General features: G+C 47.1%; 8 protein-coding genes across 10 annotated transcripts; 6 read left to right on the top strand and 2 right to left on the bottom strand.

The window, feature by feature from the left end:
* Nucleotides 1-14: 14 nt before the first annotated feature.
* Nucleotides 15-1,904, bottom strand: LOC108124067 (U3 small nucleolar RNA-associated protein 15 homolog). The gene is made up of 2 exons (XM_017239595.3): nt 1,720-1,904; nt 15-1,662 (listed from the first exon to the last, which is right to left on the bottom strand). Exons 1-2 carry the CDS (start codon nt 1,810-1,812, stop codon nt 142-144), a joined length of 1,614 nt encoding a protein of 537 aa, XP_017095084.2. The 5' UTR covers nt 1,813-1,904; the 3' UTR covers nt 15-141.
* Nucleotides 1,905-2,266: 362 nt separating this feature from the next.
* temp (protein prenyltransferase alpha subunit repeat-containing protein tempura) lies at nt 2,267-4,847 on the top strand. The gene is made up of 3 exons (XM_017239613.3): nt 2,267-2,871; nt 2,930-3,318; nt 3,631-4,847. The coding sequence occupies exons 1-3, from the start codon at nt 2,786-2,788 to the stop codon at nt 4,368-4,370; spliced, it is 1,215 nt and encodes a 404-aa protein (XP_017095102.2). The 5' UTR covers nt 2,267-2,785; the 3' UTR covers nt 4,371-4,847.
* Nucleotides 4,848-5,075: 228 nt separating this feature from the next.
* On the top strand, nt 5,076-10,541 carry LOC108124077 (UNC93-like protein). 3 transcript variants are annotated; one of them, XM_017239610.3, is made up of 5 exons: nt 5,076-5,262; nt 6,914-7,349; nt 7,398-7,739; nt 8,191-9,574; nt 9,657-10,541. In XM_017239610.3, exons 2-5 carry the CDS (start codon nt 7,203-7,205, stop codon nt 10,016-10,018), a joined length of 2,235 nt encoding a protein of 744 aa, XP_017095099.2. In that variant the 5' UTR covers nt 5,076-5,262; nt 6,914-7,202; the 3' UTR covers nt 10,019-10,541. The 3 variants fall into 3 exon arrangements, with proteins under 3 accessions (XP_017095099.2, XP_017095097.2, XP_017095096.2); XM_017239608.3 differs by lacking the exon at nt 5,076-5,262 and adding an exon at nt 5,322-5,409; XM_017239607.3 differs by lacking the exon at nt 5,076-5,262 and adding an exon at nt 5,322-5,409 and having other exon boundaries at nt 6,923-7,349.
* A 1,270-nt stretch (nt 10,542-11,811) lies between these two features.
* Nucleotides 11,812-13,521, top strand: LOC108124022 (alpha-tocopherol transfer protein-like). The gene is made up of 6 exons (XM_017239502.3): nt 11,812-12,018; nt 12,253-12,412; nt 12,467-12,548; nt 12,608-12,934; nt 12,993-13,129; nt 13,190-13,521. The coding sequence occupies exons 1-6, from the start codon at nt 11,892-11,894 to the stop codon at nt 13,257-13,259; spliced, it is 903 nt and encodes a 300-aa protein (XP_017094991.2). The 5' UTR covers nt 11,812-11,891; the 3' UTR covers nt 13,260-13,521.
* Nucleotides 13,522-13,613: 92 nt separating this feature from the next.
* LOC108124021 (alpha-tocopherol transfer protein) lies at nt 13,614-16,368 on the top strand. The gene is made up of 5 exons (XM_017239498.3): nt 13,614-14,122; nt 15,258-15,417; nt 15,469-15,853; nt 15,923-16,059; nt 16,119-16,368. The coding sequence occupies exons 1-5, from the start codon at nt 13,969-13,971 to the stop codon at nt 16,198-16,200; spliced, it is 918 nt and encodes a 305-aa protein (XP_017094987.1). The 5' UTR covers nt 13,614-13,968; the 3' UTR covers nt 16,201-16,368.
* Nucleotides 16,369-16,618: 250 nt separating this feature from the next.
* On the top strand, nt 16,619-19,637 carry fs(1)K10 (female sterile (1) K10). Its single transcript, XM_017239602.3, has 2 exons — nt 16,619-18,041; nt 18,637-19,637. Exons 1-2 carry the CDS (start codon nt 16,788-16,790, stop codon nt 18,748-18,750), a joined length of 1,368 nt encoding a protein of 455 aa, XP_017095091.2. The 5' UTR covers nt 16,619-16,787; the 3' UTR covers nt 18,751-19,637.
* Nucleotides 19,638-20,050: 413 nt separating this feature from the next.
* Or2a (Odorant receptor 2a) lies at nt 20,051-21,315 on the top strand. The gene is made up of 2 exons (XM_017239603.3): nt 20,051-21,189; nt 21,246-21,315. Exons 1-2 carry the CDS (start codon nt 20,086-20,088, stop codon nt 21,294-21,296), a joined length of 1,155 nt encoding a protein of 384 aa, XP_017095092.2. The 5' UTR covers nt 20,051-20,085; the 3' UTR covers nt 21,297-21,315.
* A 7-nt stretch (nt 21,316-21,322) lies between these two features.
* On the bottom strand, nt 21,323-23,658 carry crn (pre-mRNA splicing factor crn). Its single transcript, XM_017239601.3, has 2 exons — nt 23,503-23,658; nt 21,323-23,433 (listed from the first exon to the last, which is right to left on the bottom strand). The coding sequence occupies exons 1-2, from the start codon at nt 23,536-23,538 to the stop codon at nt 21,412-21,414; spliced, it is 2,058 nt and encodes a 685-aa protein (XP_017095090.2). The 5' UTR covers nt 23,539-23,658; the 3' UTR covers nt 21,323-21,411.
* Nucleotides 23,659-23,894: the final 236 nt, after the last annotated feature.

Below are 23,894 nucleotides of genomic sequence, written 5' to 3' on the forward strand. Positions count from 1 at the left end.
CAAATTAGTACATATTTCTTTTCTTATTTACACTTTATTTTCCGCCTACAAATAAAATATTTAAAAAAATTCCTACTATATAAAATATAGGTATTACTATTTATGTATAATTGGATAAAATGGGTCATCCACAATGGGTGGTCACTCCACAAACACCACATACTTCTCCGCCGCTTGGGAGGGCTGCATTTTGGGAGCTTTTGCCGGTTGGACGTAGGTGGGCCTGTGTCGCACCTCGTCGCTCTCCAGCGACACACCTATCAGCATATCCATGGCGCCCTTCAGCTGCATCAGCTCTGTCGTCAGGTGGATCTCGTTCTCAACCGTCCGCGATAGCTTCTCCAGGGCCTTTAACAGCTTATCGCTGCAGGTCACCAGCTGGCGCTCGAAGACGTCCAGTATGGTGCTGGCTGCGTTCATCAGGGGTCGCATGAAACGTGTCTCGGAGAGGTGGGCGCAGATAAAGTCGATGAACTTGATGAGAATGTGCTCGGGCCGGTCTAGGAGGGCTTTGTCCAGGGATTTCCGATGCAGTAGGTCCGTTATCACCGCCACCACCAGCTCCGGCTGCTTCTCCAACCTCTGCAGATACATAACATTGTCCAGTGCCTTCTTATGATTGAATCGCCGCAACTGTACATCGTAGGTTTGCAGGCCGGTTCCTTTCACGCGATCCTTGACGACGTGATCCACATCCTGGGGAACGCTTGGATGAGCAGTTGGACGCTTGTGATGCGCCTTCGCTCGAGAGGCGCGGATCTTCCTCAAGTGACTCGGCTTGCTGTCGACGATCATCCGTCGAATGGACACTAGGCCATCGACCATACCAGCCACCACAGCCTGATCGCCGCTAGCCACGCCCAAGCTCACCACGGCATTGGGATAGGTAAGTGTGTGCACTGTTTTGTAGGTGCTGACATCGTAGATCTTGACGTGCCGGTCCAGACCACCCGACAACAGGCGCCGGCCATCTGATCCCAGCCTGAGACAGGTTACGGTTTTGTGGTGCTGCGCCATGGTGGTGAGCAGACGGCAGCCACTGATCATGTCCCAAACACGAACCTGGTTACCACCGGCGGTGACAAATACCGAGCCATTGGGCAGGAACAGCATGGATTCCACAGGTGCTCCGTGATCCAGTGTCTGTTGCAACGCTTTCTCGGCTCTCGTGTCGTAGAGATGGATTTTGCCATCGTAACCACCGGAGGCGAACACATTCGATGCCAGGGGATGCATGGCACCCGCCCGGATGTAGTCTGTATGGGCATCCTCGTACGTCTGAACCACCTTCTCGTTGGCGACGTCCCACAGGCGGATGGATTTGTCGTCGCAGAAGCTGGCCAACTGCAGTTTGTCGGCCGTAAAGAAGGTCCGATGCACTGGGGCGGTGTGTCCTTTGAACAGGCGGAGGATGTTTCTGCTCGTCGTGTCGAACAGCTTGACATGGCCCTCTTCGTCGCCGGCGGCCAGTAACCGTCCATCCTGCCTGAACGTGGCTCCATAGGCTGTCTTTTGAAACCTGGAGAGGTTCTTCACCACCAGCTTTGTGACCAGGTTGTAGATCTGTACTCTCACCGAGCATGTGACCACGAAGTTGTCCGGATCGCTGGGGCTAAAGTCTATATAGTCGATGGTGTTGTGTTCCTTCAGGAGATCTGCTTTCTAGGAAGAGTTATTTAGCCTTTGGTTCTTCTTCTTGCTTGCACTTCATTCTCATACCGATAACCGCTCCCAGTATATTGTGTCTGGGGTTTCCACCTGCGCCCGCTGCTGGAACCGTCTTATGTTCAATGGGAGGAAGTTGGCCTGCATCTTGGGAGTTAATAGATCCTTATTTCCCGCGCACGTGTTTCCAAAATCTCGTATAGTACGTCCATCGATCAATGTGACCAAGAACGGTGGTCTCAATTCGCGATTTTCTATCGATGGTAATCGATAACATCAGTGATGGCGAGTTCTGATCATATTAAATGGATTTTCCACGACTTTTTCGGCTTTTTAATCTTTTTAATAAAATAAACTTGTATGGAAAATCTCTTATTTTAGAAATTCTCCTTTAGTTTTATTATTTTCAGTCGTTAATATACTATTAATTAAATAAAATTGATAAATTAAGCAATTAGTCAAGTTATAATGTGAGCTATTTTCCTTAAATTGCTCTATAACATAAAAAACTATTAAAAAAAAAAACTTTAATTCACCTTTCTTTGATAAATCTATTATCATTTTTGGTATTTTACACCGTTATTAGCGACGGTCACATTGCGTTTACAAACCGATAAGAACAACAATAACAACAGCAGTCCACGGCACATATGCTGCTCCCCCCAACAAAAAAAAAAAGAGAAAAACCTGTGATCCACCCGAAATCCACTGGGAAATCAACAGAGCAGTCGCTCGTGGAAACACCAACGGAATATACCATATTATTGAAATAGGGGAGCACATCGGACTAGAAACACCAACAACCGTTCGTGCGCCCGGCGGCCACAACAATAACAAAATCGCTTTTAATTGAAATTTATTTGTTGTGATGCGGCTGCCACGGGGGGTTCCGCCGTAGTCCCAGTACCGCCCCCTCATCGCTTGGCCGGCCCGGTCCCTGACGCTGCCACTGCCTCGAAACCTTAATTAACCGGATCGGGGAGGAACTGGGCATAGAGAGCATGCCAATGTTAATTGGAGGCAATCAATGTGCCTGAGGTCCCTCTATCGAACGGAAGAACCGATCCCGCGGAGCCTCGGAAGCAGTTAGTTCTGCGGAGTTGCCGGAATCGCAACAATCATGGCGGAGGAGCGCAACGAAAAGAAGGTCCTCTGCGAGAAGATCATCCAGGACATAAATGCGGTGTTCCAAAAGGATGCAGACCTGTAAGTTAGACCCCAAAGTGCCTTATAGTTGTACCGACATTATTTTACTTGATTTTAGTGCCTCCTTTGAGATCATACCCAAGGAGACGAACTGCAACAAATCGCCGGTGGTGCATGTGGAGCACAACCTGGGCCTGGAGTCGTGGTGTGCCCAGCATGTCTACGATCATGCCCATCGCACCCTTATCTCTCATCGCCGCCAGACGTGGCAGCAACAGCTCCGCACCCTACAACAGCAGCAGCAGAGCGACTCCCTGGCCAAGTACCTGAATGTGGCGCTGCTGATTAATCCGGACGTGACCACTTTCTGGCATATACGTCGCCAGCTGGTGCAGAAGAACCGCCTGAGCATCAACAAGGAGCTTCAGTTCTCCGCCCTCGTGCTGTCCATCAAGCCCAAGTCCAACGAGGCATTCGCCTATCGCCGTTGGCTCTACTCGTTCCAAAGTAAGTGTTCTGGCGGGGATTAGTTGGGTATATCCTATCTGGCCATTGAAAAATCAAGCATCTTCAGTCAATGGCTTATAAAAATTCCGTGATAATCTTTCGAAAAATGTAAATTAATCTTATCGTGCCCCTAAATCAAAATGACTTTGAAACTATTCAAGTTCCAAGATTATTTTCCTAGCAACAAATTAATTTTTTTGTTATTCCACACGCTCGTAACCCTTTTTTTTTATCAATTAATTGAATTGGCCATCGTGGGAAATTGAGAAGAATTTGGATTAATTGGTGATACTTGAAATTTGTGTATTTCAGGCGCCGACGCCATCGACTGGCCCAACGAGATCGGAATCTGCGAGCGGGCGGCGGATCGGTGCGCCAGTAATTACCATGCCTGGTCGCATCGCCAGTGGATCCTGCAGAGCGGCCCCTGTCTGCTCCAATCGGAGCTGCTGCGCACCGAGAAGTTCATGCGGAAGCACATCAGCGACTACAGCTGCTACCACTATCGCCAGGTGCTCCTCGGACGAGCCTACGAGCTCTGCTTTGCCCTGCCCACCGCCGAACCCACCTCAAGTTCGGGATCTTCATCGCTGGCCAGTCTACAGCAACTACTGGCCGAGAACTATGGCCTGCCGTGTCAGGCCAGAGCGGAGAGTCTGCTAAGCCTGCTCCTGCCCCATGTGGATCGGAGTTCTGTGAGCGAGCAGCGCCTGCGTTCCTTCCTCTACTGCTGCAATGTGGCCGCCCACGATATGCGACTGTGCTCGGAACAGCGGACGCTGTACGGAGCGCGAGATTGCTTCGAGCTGCATCGCCGTGCAGCCCTCAAGTTTATAGTGGAAGAGTGCGTTCGCTTGGAGGCAGGCCTGGCCAGTGGTCCGACGGTGGGGAATGTTGCAAGCGCCGCAAAAGAGCTGCAATCCCATCTCACCAGTCTGGACTTTGAGGCGCATCCGTTTCTGGGCGCCGTTCGCCAGGCAGAGTTCACGCTGGGCAGCAAGCATCGCAGGTGGTGCAATCTCCATCTAAGCTTTGGCTATCCGGCGGATTAGGCCATGTTAACACAGACACACACACACATACATACAGCTCAAATGAAGGCGAAGAACTCAATGCTAGGATTTAATAGTGCTGTTAGCCCGTTTTTTTTTTTGAGATTATAGTTGCCATTCCATTTGAGATTGTTTAGAGTACGAATGGTTCGGATTAATCTAACAAAAAAAAAAAAAAAAATGGGTCTCCATATATCTAATACATACATGTATCTATATATACTCTATATGTATGCCCCCCAAAGACAAATGTTCAACTAGCCCGACGACGATATGTCGACGAATGCATTTCAATATCTGTTAGTGTTAATTGTTTGATTCTGTTCTTGATCTGGTCTGACATGATTTGTTAATGTGGTCTCATGCTCAGATCTGCGATTTAATCAATAATTAAGCCAAGCCATGCACGTGTTTGTTGTTAGCCAATTTGCAGTTAGTTTTCATCTTTTTTTTTTAAATAAAACAAAAACGAATCCAGCCAACAGACTTGGGGATTGGTTGCCACTTAGCTCAGTGGGTGGGGTCAATGTTTGGGTTAAGTTCTACACCGAAAGAAATTCAATAGACATCCTTTACAAGTTTTCGAGCTTTTAAGTAGAGTAATTAAGCTTATTAATTATTCAGTAATTAATTATTTTAATCTAAAATCAAAAAATTCCATCATATCCCCTACCCAGAGTGACCATAAGCCTATTTAATTTTTTGCAGTGTGCCCCTGCTACCCAGAAATCAGGATATTTGAAGCATTTAGTGCGCATGTCCCATGCTGGATGCTGTCCTGTCAATGGCTCTCCAGATGACAACAGTGGTGTTCACCAGTAGTGGAAGTAATCCCTCCTTGGCTTTCAGTGTGTTTCTGGAGCAGATTGCGTGCGGCCGTGTATTGTTATCGGTATTCCGACTTGGTTTTGGACCGACTTTTTAGTATAAACAATTTTAACGGACCCAGGACCTAACAAGTGCGAAACTAAAATCTCAACAAATAATTATCCTTTTGTTCGAAAACAAAGTGCAGATCGAAACGGGAGACTTCAACAAGGTTTCTGTGTTCTTTTTTTTTTTGTCTATATATTTATTTTTTTTTTTTTTTATATATGTACATATATGGGACTGGTTTGGGGGATGTAGCTTCTCTTGGTTTGGTTTTTAAAATATTCATATTCATTTCTCATCTGGCCTTTTTCCATTTGTTATCTTCCTTTGGCTGATTTTCGTTTTTTTTTGTGTGTCCTGGGAGGAGGAGCTGGAGGTGACTGGTGGGTGGATGCCCTCTAGGGGCGTGTGTCCGCAAAACTGCGCCTCAACTGGAGTTGTTTTTTTTTTTTTCTCATTTTTTTTTTTTGGATGGGTGGGTTGGATGGCTGGATGCTATGTAGTGGCAAGTCTGTTTATGAGTTGATTATGAGCTGCAAAACGATGTGCCAGTCTCTTTCGGTGGCTACCCCTCCGGCTAAATTCAAACCAATCCCAAATCCAGTCAAAATTCTTATCCACTAGTGGGACATAGCTTTCGCAGGATATACATACGTTGGATGTGTGTGTGTCTCTATCGGTGGGTTGGGTGTGCACATGTGTAGATAACTCAAAATGGACACACCTGATGATTTTGTGCAGTGAGTGGGGTGTGGGGGGGGTGGGGGGGTGGAAATGATAACACCCCATTGCTGTTAATTAACGCCATCTCATTATCTGCAAGGTGAAATGTGGAAGCGAGTGACCAAGGACATGGTTTGTGGGACACACACATCCCTCCAGGTCCTTGGGAGTGGTAACCTGATTTTCTAATCCAATTAAAACTTTTGTCACGGGTCACTTTTAAGATACAGAATTCCAGAAAGCGCTCTAGGCTTTAATTTCAAAGCAATTAAATTTCTGGAAATGTTTCTCAAGTTTTGGTGACCCCGAACAGTAAAGAGAACCTTCTAAAATTAGTCTTCAAGGATTATTATTCTTATTTCTTGTGTTGTTAGGGAAGTACAGCTTATGTTTTGGAAAATAATGTATTTTATTTCAAAGTTCTGGACTTCAAAGTGTGGGTTATTGTTCTAGAAACATCTCTTAAGAGCTGGTGACCCCGACAACCTTAAATAGGCCCCTTAAATAGTTAAGAAACCTTTCTTAACATTTTGTGATCTCGACACCTGAAAATAGTCCTTATAAAGTATTAATAACAATTCGTTTAACCTTAAAGACTTATATGGCTTACGTTTTAAGGAATATTCCCCTAGGGATATAGCTTCTCCAGGCACTGTATGTGTACTCATGAATATGTAGCTTCGTCTCCTGGCCCACATAAGTATGCAATATTTGCGGAGCTGGTTGAATGTTTAAGTGGAAATGTGATATGTTCCGTGGATGTGGGTGTGCCCGGGAGGGATGTGGGTGCATGTGTGTACAGGTGGAGGTGACAGGCCAGTATTCCTGGTGCAGTGACAACGGCGCCGATAAACGGAGCCATTCAATACCCGCCCACAATCCACCTGTTCTGCCCTGTCCTGTCCTCGCCCGAAGGCAAGCTTTCTCATTTCCTGCTCCATTCGCAGGATACACAGGACACAGGACTCGCATGCTGCAACGGGAATACGGTAAATGCCAAACGATATAGTTGCATGTCAGCGCCAGACAATGGAACCGCCCACAAAGGACCCATTTTTCCATAGAATTTCATAAATGTTGGCATGCCAGTGGCGGAGCAGGAACATGACCAGAATCTGGTGTCGGGCGTTGTAGGAGCAGCATGAGAGGAGCATTGGGAACTCACTGACTCGGCCGGAGTACAAGTGAAGTAGCAAACGGATAACGCCTCGATAAGTCAGGAATATTGTCGGGATCATGGGCAGTCTCCCGAATCTTCACGAGCTGGAGGAGGCGGAGCGCAAGCGGGAGAAGCGGCGGGAGTACGAGCTCCTATTGGAGCAGCGGGCCAGGGACACCAGTCGAGAGCGGGAGCGTCTATCTGCCTTTGCCCAGCAACGAAAGGTGAGTCATATCCTTGTCTTTTCGTCCTTGTAACCTCTCGATCTCCAGCAATCTTCGTACAATGCCTATATCATGGCTGGTCTGGGCATCGGCGGTGGCTCGTTAAGCCTCACAGCCACCGGGAATGGTGAACTGCCCAGTGGCAATGGTACTGCGTCTGGAAAGTCCCAATCCCAGGCGACGGGCGGCGCAAATCCGGCCACCACCACCACAACCACGCTGAGCGGCTTCGCCATGCTGGGCCTGACCAAAAAGTACCAGCACCACCATCCACATCAGCACCAGCACCAACAGCACCAGCACCGTCACTCGCTGACCACCAGGCATCGGGTGCTCCGGACGAGGAGCTCCGGCGGTACACAGAACGTCTGGGACGAGCAAATGATGGAGGTGAGTGTGGGTTTTGGTTTTCTGATTTTATAAAAAAGGGGAGCCTCTGGACTTGTCACCTTCCTAAATGAGATTAGTGCTTAAGACCCTTGTGCCTTGAGCTGGGAGGGGGAGACGAGCAGGATGGCGAAGGACTAAATGAAGCAACAGGAGCTGTCAGAGAAGGAAACTGCATTATCTCCTTCCGATGCACAACAAGCAATTAAGGGGGAATCTCAAATGTTGTTTGTAGAGTAACCCAACCACCCACCGCCCACAGACAAGGACTACCACCACCTCCACCCACTCCCAACCTTGTCACTTGCAATTGAAGTCCAAGGCTTTGGGGGATTAACTGCTACCAAGACGATAATCTCCGCCAGCTTAGTTTGAAAAATGATTGGAGAAAACTTTAACTTAATAAAGCTCAAGGATGAAAGTGATATCCTTACTGATTCATCCTTATTTCCAGCACCTGACCACCTACTCGCCCTCGCCCATATCGACGCGGTCGCATCGCATCAATCCAGTGTCCTCCTACCAAGTCCAAGCTGCACTGGCCGCTTCGAGGCGTCGGGAGTCGATTAATAGCTCTATCGGAGCCACCTCCATCCGGCGGCTGATCACGCTGAACAACCGCAACTGCCGCCACAAGGTGCCCGCCCACGTGCGCCAGAAGGCGTGGCGGCAGTTTACATGCCTCAGCCTGGCCCACGGCCTGATGAACTGCGTCCTGCTGCCGGTGATGGCCCTGCAAGGCTCCAACGCCGTCTGGCATCATCGAGAGCAGTGGCTGCCCCTGGGACCGGACGTGGGATCCCTGCTGTTGAGCCTGCTGTTTCTGGTGGCCGCCGGCATGAGCCTGCCCAGCCTCCGGTTGATACGCAGGTATGGATACACGCCCCTGCTGGCGGCCAACTACTTGGCGGTGACCCTGTTCCTGGTCTCGCATCTGTATGCCTCGATATACACGCTGTTGCCGGCCTATCTGCTCCTGGGAATGACCATCAGTGGAGCCGGGGGCTCCAAGGCGGCCCTGATCGTGCACTACGGCGGGAAGCTGAGCTGCTCCCAGCAGCAGCAGCACACCTGCGACTCCCAGCAGGCCCAGGATGTGCTCGTTCACGAGGAGCACAAGATGTTCTGCAACCGGGATCAGAAGGTGAGGCGGCTGGCGCGCTGGTTTCGTGCCTCCCAGGATCTGGGCCTGATAGTGGGTGCCCTGCTGGCCTCCCTGCTCCTGGCCTGCACCCACGGGGACTGGAGCACGGATTGCAATGCCTCCGGATCATCGAACGACAGCTGGCCACCACAGCTGCGGGATTTCTACAATCGCAACGAACACGGAGAGAGGATCTGCGGCGCCGACATGTGCCCATTGCGGGTGCAGTCCCTCCTGGCCGTCGGTTGGAGCAATGGCAGTTCTTTGCCGGGCCGGAGCGGCTCCTCCATCTATTCGGGCTTCATCGAAAGTGGTCCTCGCGTTGACGGAGAGTCGCTGCTATGGCTTTATATTCTCTTCTCGCTGGCAGCGTTGACGCTGTCCCTTCTCATGGTGGTGGTGGGCAAGGTCCAGGCCACGGGTCTCCTGCGTCCCACGGAACGATCGGCGGCCGGCGGCGGCAGTCTCAGGGATGTTTCCATAACGGATACCCTGCTCTTCGCCGGTCCTCTGGCCTACTTCGTGGGCACGGAACAGGCCTACATGCTCGGCGACTTCCTGAGGGCCTTCGTGTCCTGTTCCCTGGGAATCGGGATGATTGCCGGCGCCCTGATCGGCATGGGCCTGATGCAGTTGATCGTCTCCTGCACCCTCAGCATGCTGCTCCGTCACGTCAAGCGGATAGTTGTGATTTGTAAGTATGTTTATCCCTAGTGTCCTCCTCCCTGTCTGCCCTCCAGTTGGTGAGTTTCTCACTCAAAGAATATCCTTTCCAGTGGCCGGCTTCTTCTTCCACTCCTGCCTGCTCTTGGCCCTCTCCAGCTGGAAGCCATCGAGCGACGACAGTGCCCTCTTCTACGTGATTGCCGCCTCGTGGGGAGCCTGCAACGGAATGTGGGAGACCCTGATCCTGTCGCTGGTGACCCTCAACCATGCCGGGAACGTGGCCGAAGTCTCCGCCCCGCTGCAGGGACTCCGATTCCTGGGTCTCGGACTGACCTTTGCCGGGCATGGCTTCCTCTGCGAATCGGTGAAGATCATAGCACTGGTGGTGCTGCTCGTGATCAGTGTTCCGCCGTATGCCACGCTGGAGATCCGGCTGGAGGCGCAGCGCAAGGCGACGCTCATCAGCTTATGACGCAGCATCTTCAGCTAGTCCCGACGCCTGCGACGGGGCACCGTTGCCCGGACGCACACCATGTGATTCCGGCGGAATCGGAGCACGGAGCAGAAGCATCGTCAGATTCAATGGCCACTCTGGTTAGAGTGGCAGACCCAAGACCCGGATGAGGGAAATGGAGGGAAACCCGTCAGTATTCGAGATACAGATCGAGAGACAAAAGTCAAAAAGAAGCTAGTGAAGCTACACTTCAGTATTACCACCCCATCGGAGGTGGGGGGCTGAGGATTACCAAGGTTGCGAAGGTTCTAGAGAGTATACCACCTCTATCATCTATATACGATTATAATGCAATTATAATTCTACAATGGTTTTTGGAGATCTCTCAAAGTTGTATCCTTTGGTAAGGCTCAGTCCCTTTGCTTTCGATAGAGAGGCCTAGGTTTTTAGTTAGATTTCTAAGACTAGAATCATAAGATTGATTTATTAATACCTATACTTATAAAGAGGGGATCCGTACGTTTCGGTTTCGGTTCTCCCATCCGATATGTGCATTCCAATTGTAGCATTTGCCAGTGCCAGTAATGTTGTTCCATGTCTGTAAACCTACTTATATATATACTATATATATATCTATCAAATAGAGAACAAAACAGATCGACAAAAATGATATAGATAGATAGAGACAGAGAGAGAGAGAGAGCTTTATGGGGATTACTCTCTACAATAAACAAGTAGCATATAGAGCGTTATATTATACATATATTCATATATCCGAGATCTAGAGATCGGGATCGAGATCGAGATCGAGACGATATCAATTGATGTATCTGCATACTATATACCACATATGTATGACTTTTGTGCCATCGGCAGTGGTTTTCCTAAGAAACTAACTTCTATCGTAGATGTATTTCAATCTCAAAAACCAGTCCAGAATCGATGTTTGTATTCGTATGATTATTGGTGTTATTTGTCCCATTATTTCTTTTGGCCAGATCCACAGATTCCAATCACAGACAGATACATACATATATTACAGATCACAGATAAATATAAATAATAAAGCTAAACACACAAAACTGTTATGATAACAAGGTGAAATCCTAAGGTATTAGGATCTAAGAACAATGTTAACATTTTAAAAAATTTTGAGATTAAACATTTTTCAAAAAAAAATAATGAAACCGTTGACAGCTACGCAGGCGATTTTCATAGATCGTACATTCATATATATATAGAATATATACAAATAAATATATATGTATATTAATATGTATATTTTTTTTTTTTTGTATCACCGATCTGCATGCATATTGAATACTGGATATTAAAAATGAATTAAACAAAAACACGCAAAAACAAAAATCACAAAAACGAGTTTCCACAATCGAGTTCTACATGTTTGGATGTATATTGTATATTATATTGTATGCATTATAGGTTTCCAGCTCCAGATTCAAATTTAATAAAGATTTCAAAAATACCATTTAAAAAATATGAATATTCTCTTCTTCTCTCTATTTGAAAAGTGTATCTCATATTCGACTTGATCTCAAGTATAAACCTTTCTTTTTTTCTAAAATCATCATTTCTAATATAGCAATTAAAAATCACTCTGGCACTGAGTCGGCTTAATTGCAACCCACTGGATCTATTTGTGAGCTTTTCATAAAAAAAAAAAAAAGTAAAGCTTTTATTCTCTCACCGATCGGAGCGTGAACATAGAGCCCTATGGGTGTATGTACATTTTACGACCCCCATTGTGTACATATGTGTGTCTCAGTCTCAGTCGCTTTATCAATTGCTTAGAGGCACTTAGCTAGTTAACCGGCTAGTTAGTTACTTTGCCAGTTAGTTAGTTTGGTGATCAGTTTTCCGAGCGGCTTCCATGGAGACAGACACGGATTTGGGTGAAGCCCGTAGCAGGGGTGACGAAGTCGCCACTTCGAGGAGCGGTCAACTGAAAGAGCTAATCGCCTGGTTCGAGTCCAATCCCAATCTTCCAGAGAAAATAGGTAAGCAAAGACAAAGACCTAGCTAGACCTCTAATGTCTAGACCCCTCTAGACATCTAGAGATACTATAGTTTCGCTTCGATTAATAATCAGTCAAGTGTTGGGACTGAAAATAAATGGGCGCGCAATAAACCTGATATATGATGAAGGCCAAGTTACTTCCTCATCCAGTTTATGGCTTAAACATTAACCCAAGATCAAGGTATATATGTATATTAAATATATTTCATTTTAGAACCCATTGTAATGCTTCGCTTTATGAAGTGCATGGCCTATAATGTTGAAAAAGTCAAATCTCTGGTGGAACTCAACTATAGTCTCAGGAATAAGAATCCACATCTGTTTATAGATCGCAGCATAGAAGACGATATGACAGCCAAGTGTCTAAGGGCATCGTAAGTAAAAGATATACTTGTTAAAAACCCAACAATATAGTCCATATTCCACAGAGATCTCCTAGTCTTGCCCGGATTAACGCCCGAGGGTAATAAACTACTCTTCTTTCGTATGGTCGACATGGAACCCAATGCGGTGGGGTTTATTGAATATAAATCCTCTCAAAAGATATACATCATACAAAATACTTTTAGCGCAATTCCGTCGAGGAGACCAAGATCTTTTACATGATGAGCGATGCCCGATTCACGTTGCCGGACGTGGAAAAGCCAAAGGACGAGGACTACCAACTGAATGAATCGGATATAGCCGATGGGGATATACAGATTGTGGATATCGAGGGTTATACCTTAAGGCACTTGGCCTATGTATCTATCTTTGTTCTGAGGATCCATATGAAGTTCCTGCAGGAGGCCTATCCAAGTCGCTTGAAGACGATGCACGTCATCAACTGTCCCACATACTTGGATCGATTGATTTCCATGATGTCGCCCTTTCTCAGAGAAGAAGTTCGCAAATTGGTAAGTATTATTACCCATATTTTTCAAGATTTTATTAAATAAATATTCTACTTTTCAGATCAAATACCATACAGAGGGTCTGGAGAGTCTTTATAAAGAGGTACCCAGGGATATGTTACCGAATGAGTATGGCGGGAAGGCCGGAACCATTGCCGAGCTCAAGGAAAGAAACATTCAGATGATGAGGGATCAGCGGTAAGCTTCGGATATATAATATATAATACTAAGTAGTTATATAGATTATATATTTTCTAGTGCCTATCTAACAGATGATCGTTACTGGAATGTAGCTTCTCAGGGAAAGAGTCGCTGGAGTTGGTTTTGAATTTATTTTCCAAAAAGTGTGATATTCAACAAATCGCTTTTAGGTTTTCGGTTCGAATTTCTTTCTAAAATATTTAGCAAAACCAAAAAGAATTTTAAAAAGTATACAAGGGGATCTTATAGATAGTATTTATTGGGCCTGGAAAAATAGTTTTCAGTCTCACATATTTTTTTTTTTTCGTAGAACCCAATAAGTGCTAACTGTCAATATGAATGTTTTATTTTTTTAAATTGTAATAAAAATCAATTTCTTATTATTTTAATGAGCTACTTTACTAGGACACAGGGTAGAAGTGTATATAGATTTTGGATTTATTTGGATTCGGCGCACGACTAGGCTATTAGACAGATCCAGAAGCTGGGCCCGAACATATTTAGGCACTATTAAGCTCTTCCCAAACGACAGCCAAAAAGCAATTATGAATTACGTGTTTTTAATCGCAGACAGACAGCGAAGTAAACATTAAATATTCAAAGCCCCCATCGAAAAATATGAAAAATTAACCACACAATCCCAATCGATGGCCAGTCAGTCGTTCGACAGGCTTCAACCCCAACGGTTCACATCCAACAGTTAACTCAAAGGACTCTCAAAAAAAAATATTTACTTTTCAAAACTTTTGAATTTGAATTTTTGAAAGTGATTCCCCCAAGTCGATAGACTTGCCGATTACACTGTCGCATCCAACAATCGATAACCAATCGCATCCATGAGCGGAGCGGGCGGGAAGAAGACATCGACGGTCACCGCAGAGCAGACGGCGAACGGAGGCGGCACAGCGGCGGACTCCCAGCGGCTGAAGAGCAATCTGGGGGAACTGCTCACCTGGTTCCAGGCCAACGACAAGCTTCCCCAGGAAATAGGTGAGCCAAGCACATATGGCCTTACCCTTCGGCCATCCCCGTCACATCCGTTTCCCCCCACCGCCACCACCCAGTCCGGCACCTACCACCCACCGCCCACTCTTGGTAATGAGGTCGTTAGTAGGCCGCCGGTGCTGTTCGGGCCATTTGGTATTGGCCCCCCGCGTTACGTCATTGTCGTTTGGTTTGTAAACAAACAATTGCCAATTTCTACACAGAACCGAATTTATGACTCGTACCAAGCTATTCTGTTAACGATAAAAATATAGGGACACATATCCAAGTTCATAGTGAATTTATCTACGAATCATTCAAGTCATTTTGGGTAAGAATCGGACAAATATTGACCAAGATATGACCTCCGCAATGGGTCAAAATTTCACTCCCCACGATTTTCCGATTTTTGAAGGGACCCCAGATTTAAAGAGAGTAGATCTACGAGTCTTTTAAAGTACCCTGCTTAAGAATCGGACAAATATTGACCAAGATATGACCTCCGCAATGGGTCAAAATTTCTGAAGGGGGATTTTTGAAGGGGGTCCCCTGGAAAAATTTGAAAAAATGGGGTCCAAAATTTTGTTTCTATATTTTGATGCAGGTTTAAAGAGAATAGATCTACGAGTCTTTTAAGGTACCCCGCTTGAAAATCGGACAAATATTGACCAAGATATGACCTCCGCAATGGGTCAAAATTTCACTCCCCACGATTTTCCGATTTTTGAAGGGGGTCCCCTGGAAAAATTTGAAAAAATGGGGTCCAAAATTTGGTTTCTATATTTCGATGCAGGTTTAAAGAGAATAGATCTACGAGTCTTTTGAGGTACCCCGCTCAAGAATCGGACAAATATTGACCAAGATATGACCTCCGCAATGGGTCAAAATTTCACTCCCCACGATTTTCCGATTTTTGCAGGGGGTCCGCTAGAAAAATTTGAAAAAATGGGGTCCAAAATTTTGTTTCTATATTTTGATGCAGATTTAAAGAGAATAGATCTACGAGTTTATAAGGGTACTCCGCTGAAGAATCGAATAGGTTTCGGCTGTGATATAGCCATTTCAAGGGGTCGTTGTCTTCCGATGATCAAAATTTATAAATAAAACGATTCTATTTATAATGTGTGCCTCATTTTTATAGAACCCCTCTTGCTGAGACGTTTCTACCAATGCATGTACGGCGATGTGGAGGAAACCAAGAAGCTCATTGAAGTCAACTATGCGCTGCGTAACAAACATCCCCATCTGTTTATCCAAAGGGATCCCCAGGACGATGACAGCCGACGGACCTTCGAATATGCGTAAGTATTTTCTACAAAAATTTAAAAAAACCTTTAATATTCGTCCTTCAGGGATATTCTGCCTCTGCCTGGGCTGACCCCAGAGAAGTACAAGGTGTCCCTGTACTGTTTTAGGGACTTTGATCCTTACAAGATGCACCACACGGAGGATACGCGGGCCTTTTTCATGGTCACCGACTGTCGCTTTGTGACTCCGGATGACCCGAATGATCCAGATGTCCTATCCGAGGGTGAGGTGCAGATCTTCGACATGAAGGGCACCACCATGCGACACATCTCACGTCTGACCATCAGCACCTTGAGGGCCTACATCAAGTTTCTGCAACTGGCCTTCCCAGTGCGTCTCCGGGCCATCCATATGGTGAATTGTCCCACCTATCTGGACCGGATCGTCAGTGTGGTGAAGCCTTTCATAAGCGACGAGGTTTTTAAACTGGTGAGTCTGGAGAGGAAAGGTCCAATAGTCTAACACCTATTAACTAATATTCCTTTATATCGTATTCAGATCCGTTTCCACACCGTTAGCATGGATTCCCTGTATGAGTTCGTTCCCCGCCAGATGCTGCCGGAGGAGTACGGCGGAGGGGCAGGTTCACTGGCTGACCTGCGAACCCAAACCCAGAAGACCTTGTTGGATCACCGGTGGGTATTGGCCCTCTAAACGGTGGCCCACTTAGTAATGCCTCATTGTGTCGTTCCAGTGATTATCTGATGAATCCCAAACATTGGCTGGTGGAGAAGACCGAGAAGCGTAACGGCGGCTCGTGGAGATTTTTCAAATAATTGAGATAATAATTATGTGAAATTTTGGGGACTAAATAGTTGATTGGTTTTGTTAAAAAAATTTTTTTTTTTGGTTTTTTTTTTGTATGTATATTTATAGATTTTGTAAATTGTGCCTAAGTGTATTAAAATGGTTCCTGAGGCATTTCTTCTCATTAACAAAATGTATATTGTGACTATTTATTGGAACTAAAAATAAATAAATTTAGCAATCAATTAAATAATAATAAAAAACATGACAACAAAATGATAGTGTTTTCTTTTTATTATTATCCTCTTAGCTAGATTCAAGCTTTTTTTATGTGGAATTTTTAAAATTTCCATTAGCCACATACTTGTTCTAAAAATATCGATAATGTTCTAAATCGTCGCTTCCTGTCGATAACATGTCGGAAAATTGATATCTGCTGATCGGTTTTGTTCCATCACTATCAGAATAGAATCGTAACCAATTTTTTTTTTGTCGTCGGAAATCTTGTCATTTTTTTGTTTGTTAAGTGTTATTTATATCATAACTGAATAGTTCAGAGCGTTGACAGTCGTTAGCATATATCTAGAACGCCGCAGCTGGTGTCTTTGAATGAATAATGGTGCCCAAAAATCAATTTCAGCAGAACCGGAACATGCAGCAGCAACAGATGCAGATGCAGTATCCGAACCAGCAGGTTCAGTATCCGCAGCAGCAGCAGCACCACCACCACCACCAACAGCAACAACAACAGTATCCGCACCAGCAACAGTTTCAACAGAATCGTCCTAATAATAATCTTAATAATAATGGCAATGGCCACAATAATAATATCAACAATGCTCGTGCCGCGGCAGCGCCGTATCGGAAACCCTTCCGGCAGGGGAACAAAAATAATGGTCACAACGGAAATGGTGGCAACGGCGGACATGGTCCGAATTCCGCCAGCGACGACATCTACTCCTCCTGCCAAATGCCCAGCGATCCGCTCTACATCGACTTTAACAGTCCCTCGTCGGGTGGTGGTGGAGGCGGTGGCGGGAACCAGGGGAATTACGAAGATCAGGGTAAAAAGAAGCAAATGAAGGGCAGCAACAAGCAGCAACAGCAGCAGCAGGGTAACAATAACAACAACACCAACAAGCAGCAAGGATACAATAACCAAATGAACGGGCACAACGGAGGCGATTGGCAGCGTTATCCTAATCCCATACAGACTCGCGGTGGTTTCAATGGGTTCTTACGCGGGCCACGCCCCATGATGCCGCCAATGGGTCCTGGTCCAATGGGACCTGGCGGACCCATGGGTCCCGGCGGGCCAGGACCACGTGGCGCCGGGCCCATGCCGCCGTTTCCGCCAATGCCGCCGTTCCAGCCGGGCATGCGGATACGCGGTCCCATGGGTGGGCCCCGCATGGGTGGACCGCCGATACCGCCGCCCCACTTTATGGCCCGCAATGGTCCCTGTCCGGGACCAATGATGGGCGGTCCGCCCATGCACATGATGGGAATGAGAATGCCGCCCCGTGGTCCGCCGCCGTGCGGCCCCTTCGGCGGGCCGGGCATGAACATGAACGGCGGCCGCATCAAAAAGCCGAATCCCAATCTAATCAAGCAGGGCATCAAGGGCAAGAGCACCATCAAGACCCTGAAGCACCTGATCAACCAGTATCCCATCGACAAGCCGTGGGTGACGGACGAGATACGGTCAGAGCACGCCAAGAAGCTGGACATCGAGAACCGCCTGAAGGGGCACAAGGACGACGAGCTGTTTGCCCAGTTCCGGGTGCAGCGGGACAAGTTTGTGACCAAGTACGAGGCCGCCCGGGAGGAGTATCTGAAGCAGGAGGCGGCCAGCGTAAAGGCGGCCAAGGTGAGCATAGCAGACACCCCCGAATCCTCCATCTCCTTACTCACCTCCTAGTGCTTGTCCATGACCATGATACATCCACTAGGCGACATCTGGTAGAATCTATCCAGCTGCGAACTGTTATGTCCTCCCTTAGTTTTGTGTGTTGGGATGATGTGTGGGTAGTGAGCAGCAGGCTGCTGCACATGGTCCGAGGGCACATGACCGGACGGTGCAGCAGGCTGAGGCCGGGGGTCAGCTTTTTGCCAAACTTGGCCAGCAAAAGAGACAATCCTGTAGAGAATATTCGAGTAAAAATCTAGCGCGAGTGGATGGCATTCTGAGAGTAATGAGTCATCATTGTAAATATAAACCATCGTTTGAATGTTTTATTTTGGATACATTAACTATTAAGGCCTGCTCCTGTTTTTAAATAATTTCCTTAAGAATCATTAACAGCTTGCTTACTATAATTAATTAGAGACGAAACTGTAAATAAAAATAAAAAAACCAGAACAGGCCCTAGAGATTGAAATCTATTAAGAAAACTTAAACTTAAATTGTAATTGAAATATTTTTTTGTAAATTCCTTTTGGAAAATATCGTATTTCTTTTGCAGGATGCCAAGTCAGACAAAGATAATGACAAAAATGCAAATTCAAATCCGAATACGAATCCGAAACCAAATCCAAATCAGGGCGACGCCAAAGATGCAACTATTTCAAGTCCCTAGGCAGACCAAAACGTAACCAAAAGAAGATATCAGATCGCCACCCAGACAGACCCCCCTAGAGATACAAGCCATATATGTATATAGAGGAGGGAGAGAAGATCTATATATATATATACAACAAAGAACCTTGATCAGATCAGAGATGTCTGAGACTCGTAGAACTGAGCTTACAAACCCGTAAACACACCACACACACAGCCTGCCTAAAATAATTAAATAAATTAAATAAATCATTTGCTTTCGATTGATCCCCCGATATGGGAATAATAATAATAATAATAATGATAATAATAATAATAATGATTATGATCCAACATAGTGATAATGAGATCGAAAACCTAAAACTAACTATAATAATGAATGAGAATGTTGATGGATCAGGATCTGATTATATATTTCTAATATGACTTTTGTTGTAACGTAGAGTATATTGTCCTCTAACTGTAGTTGTAACTGTAACTGTAATTGTAATTGTAACTGTTTCTGTAACCGTTTCATCATTATGTTCGAAAATCGTTAAAGTTAATTTTTTTGAAAAATTTTCTAAAGCTGATTTCAGCAGCAATATATACATTTATATATATATCATTGTGTACACAAAGTTTATTATGAAATAGTTATTATTTATAAAAAGAAAAAAAAAGAGAAAAAAAAACTCAAAAAATATATATACTTAGGTATATGAATTAACTTTAAATTTGAAAGCCTTTTTGGATTAAAACACAACTTGATTGTATTTTTAAATTAATTCTTAAAAACTACAAGTTAAGATCACTCTGTGAACGTGTTCTCGATGGTGTGCCTCTACGGATTTGTTTCCCTCCTCAAAACCTACCCAATCCTTCACCTGACAAGTAACCAAATAAATGAATCTAATCCCCACATAAGCGTTAGTTAATAGATCATTTAGATTTTAAGCTAATGATGGATCGGAGTACAAGTCCTCGAAGTAGCTAAAATTCTAGAAACTCCTTTAAAGTTTAGGGATAGCCAAATAATAAGAGTTCCCTTGCCAATGTGGCACTTGAGTCCTACTTGTCAGGTGCTGTTAGGGCTCCATCCCATGGTACATATATATAAATAGTCCCATTTTACCCCATCCATCCATCCATCCATACATCCATCCATCCCCCATCCAATAATAAATTCCGCAGAATAAAGAGAGAGATTACCAAACAACTGGAAATGTGGTGATTATCCTTCTGGTGACATGGCGGGGTTTCCCAGGTTATTAGCCAAAAGTTGTGCCAACTTGGTCAGGTAATAGGGCAATCATAATCATGGCAAGGCCTATAAAGGCCTATAGCTGAAACGGCCCAGAGCCCACAAAGCATCATGAAGGAACTGCACCTGGACACCCACAGGGCCGTGCGCTACCACTGGCGTGTGTGGGAGCTCACCGGACTGATGCAGCCCACGGGAATCTCCCGGTTTTGGTATTTCATCTACTCTTTGGTGATCAACGCTTCGGTCACCATCCTGTTCCCCCTGAGCCTCGTGGCCCGGCTGTTCTTCACCCACAACATGCAGAACATGTGCGAGAATCTGACCATCACCATCACGGACATCGTGGCGAACCTTAAGTTCCTCAATGTGTTTCTGGTGCGACGGCAGCTCCACGAGATTCGCTCCCTGCTGAAGCACCTGGACGAACGGGCGCGCCAAATCCATCATCCGGAGGAGCTGGCCGCCTTGAACGAGGCCGTGACGATCGCCCAGAAGGGCTTTCAGTACTTTGCCCGGATCTTCACCTTCGGCACCATCCTCAGTTGCATCCGAGTGGCCATCTCCTCGAAGCGGCAGCTCCTCTACCCGGCCTGGTTCGGTGTCAACTGGGAGAACTCTTGGCGGGCGTATGTGATCTGTTATGCCTACCAGCTCTTTGGTTTGGTCGTCCAGGCGGTCCAGAACTGCGCCAGTGACTCGTATCCGCCGGCATACCTTTGCCTGCTGACGGGCCACATGCGGGCCCTGGAGTTACGGGTGCGGCGGATCGGTTATGGGAGGGGAAGGTTGAATTCCACGCACGAGGAGCTGCTCGACTGCATCCGGGACCTGATGCTGGTCCACCAGCTAAAGAACATCATCCAGCGCATCCTGTCGGTGGCCTGTATGGCGCAGTTCGCCTGCTCCGCCGCCGTCCAGTGCACCGTGGCGATGCACTTCCTCTACGTGGTGGACGACAACGATCTGTCCGCCATGATCCTGTCGATAGTGTTCTTTGTGGCCGTCACCCTGGAGGTCTTCATCATTTGCTACTTTGGGGAGCGGATGCGAACGCAGAGCGAGGCTCTCTGCGATGGCTTCTATGCCTGCAACTGGGTGGACCAGCTGCCCGTCTTCAAGCGGGATCTCATCTTCACTCTGGCCAGAACCCAGAAGCCGTCTCTGATCTACGCCGGCGGCTACATACCCTTGTCCCTGGAGACCTTTGAGCAGGTGAGTTGGTGGCTTTAGGTAGAATCTGTATTCTAAAAGATCCCCTTCCATGGCAGCTCATGCGGTTCACTTACTCCGCCTTTACGCTCCTCCTGCGGGCTAAGTAATTATCCTGGCCAATAAAAGCAACATCTCTGGTTACAGTAGTCATTATTTTTATTACAAAGTTATATATCCTGGCGGCTCCTTCATACACAATTATAAAATAAAATGGGAATCTCCTCAGCTGTCTGCTGTGGCGGGTTCCGGTTCCTGGTCGTCGGTAACAGTCTGCTTTTTCCACATCTTGGCGGCGGCCAGCAGCTTGAGATTGGGTCGGGCCATTTCGTCCTCGGGGAATATGTAGTCGAAGACCTCCTCCCAGCCCTCGTGGACGCCCTCATCGGAAATGATCTTCTGCCGCTTCTTGATGCGACGCGGCATCTTGTCGAGGACCTTCTGCAGCGACCGGTTGTCGCCGCAGTTCCGTTCAAAGTCCCGCCACGCATCCAGGAGCATGACTCGCGACTCCTTATCGTCCATCTGGCGTAGATATTCATTGGCTCGCTCGTAGATACGCCTGGCCAGCCTGTTATTCAAATCCGCATCCTGACCACTGCCGTCGCCATGTTTCAGTCCCATCTCGAACTTGGCATACGATATCCACACCTTCACGTGCTGGGTGCGCTCCAGGAGGCGTTCGTACAGCTGGCGAGCCAGTTCCGTTTCTCCCAGAGCCACCTCAAAGTCAATGAACGCCTTCCACAGCAGCTCCGGCATGTCCAGGCGCGGCTGCTGCATCGCCAGCTCGTAAATGGCCCGTGCCCGCTCCGTGTCGCCCAGCAGGTTCTCCAGCTCGGCGAACTTCATCCACGTGATGCAGTTCTCCGGCCCGAACTCCAGGAACTTCTCGTAGAGCAGCCGACAGCGCTCGAACTCACGCAACTGGATCTCCAGTTCGATGTAGCCGCGGAAGAGCTTGTCCCGCGGACACATGCCGATGGCCATGCCCAGTACCTTCCTGGCGCGCTGCAGCTCCTTGCAGCGGATCTCGAACTGGGCGTAGAGCAGCCACACCTTGCTGAAAGTGAACTGTTTGTGCGGTATCAGCTCCAGGCAGGTCTTATATATCTGACGCGTCCGTTCCGGATCCTCCGCCTCCAGTTCCTCGTACAGGGCGTAGTTGATCCACAGGTAGATGTAGCGGCGCCAGAAGTTCTTCTCGTTGGCCGGCGGGACGTTGGATATGGCCCGCTCGTACGTCTCCCGGATCTGATCGACGTCGCCCTCGCCTTCGATTAGGCGCAGATAGTCGAACCAGGCGTCGTAGTTGGTGGGATCGGCGGTCACCTCCTGTTCGTACTGGTACCTCCTCTTGGACACAATAACATCCTCGATGCCGGCACGATCACCGTACTTCTTCTCGTGTACGGTATAGGCCTTGAACAAGTCCTGTGTCCGCTCCTTGGGCAAGTGATCCAGGGCATACTTGTAGATGACGCGCGCCCGGTCGTGCTCCTTCTGGCCCTCCTCGAAGCGGGCAAAGGCGATGAACAGACGCTCCTCGATGTACTCGTCCCCAAAGAACTCTATGGCCCGCTCGTAGACACGACGAGCGCCGTGAATGAAGCCGTGCGTCTCCTCGAAGCTGGCGAACTTGATCCAGTTCTTGACATCCGGATGCACGTAGACGAACCGCTCGTAGACCTCGCGGGCCCGATCGATCTCCTTGTAGCGCAGCTCGAAGTTGACGTATGTCTGCCAGGCTTGCTCCTCCGGCTGCCACTCCATCCAGCGCTCGAACACCTGCCGTGCTCCGGCCACGTTCTCCAGCATCTCCTCCATGTAGGTGTACTTGTACCAGAACTGATTCACCCTCGGCATAATGGTCACAGCCCGGTCCCACAGATTGCGGGCATGATTGACCTGTTTGTTCTTCATTTCCATCTCGGCGTACTTCAGCCAGAGCGTCACATTGCGGTGCTCGTTGTCCAGAGCACGCTCCCAAATAGAACGTGCCCGCTGAATTTCCTGCTGTTGCTCTTCCCATTGGGCATATTTGATCCAGTGGCTGACCACCATGCGATTCTTGCGGAGATTGTCCTCGAAGGTCTTACGCTTTCGCTGTTGGTAGTCTGCTAGCTCGGCGGGATCGGAGATCTTTTGCTTGGGTGGCGGCGGCAGGATCTCCAAGTCGCGCTCCTTGGCTTCACGGAGCAGCTGTTCCGCCGTAATCTGCACCTCCGCAGGCGCCTTGTTTTTCACCTAGAAGTCGCATTGTGAAATTAGTAACTATTCGAACCAATAATACACCTGGACCTGGTCTAAGCTTACCTTGGCCACCTTGGGCATCTTCTGTGGCCGGTCCATCGCTGCTGGCTGTGTGTTTAGGCTTTAAATATTGAAGTTTTTGTCTATTTAGCAAAGTAAATAATGCGCGCAGGGATGGCCAAATAAAAACATAGGCATCGGTTATCGGCCCGTGGAAGGCGGCTGCAGGTTTAGTATATTTAGTTCATATTAGTATTTAGTATTTTTCTATGTGCCTGCCTATCGATATTTTAGACCTTATCACCTGTTGCGTGTCATCACTAACTAAAAGCTTCATCACTAGCCAAAAATGTCATCACTAACTAAAAGCTCCATCACTAACCAAAAATGTCATCACTAACTAAAAGCTCCATCACTAACCAAAAATGTCATCACTAACCAGAAATGCCACCACT

This window comes from Drosophila bipectinata, chromosome XL, assembly GCF_030179905.1.
Source record: "Drosophila bipectinata strain 14024-0381.07 chromosome XL, DbipHiC1v2, whole genome shotgun sequence".
NCBI lineage: Eukaryota > Metazoa > Arthropoda > Insecta > Diptera > Drosophilidae > Drosophila > Drosophila bipectinata.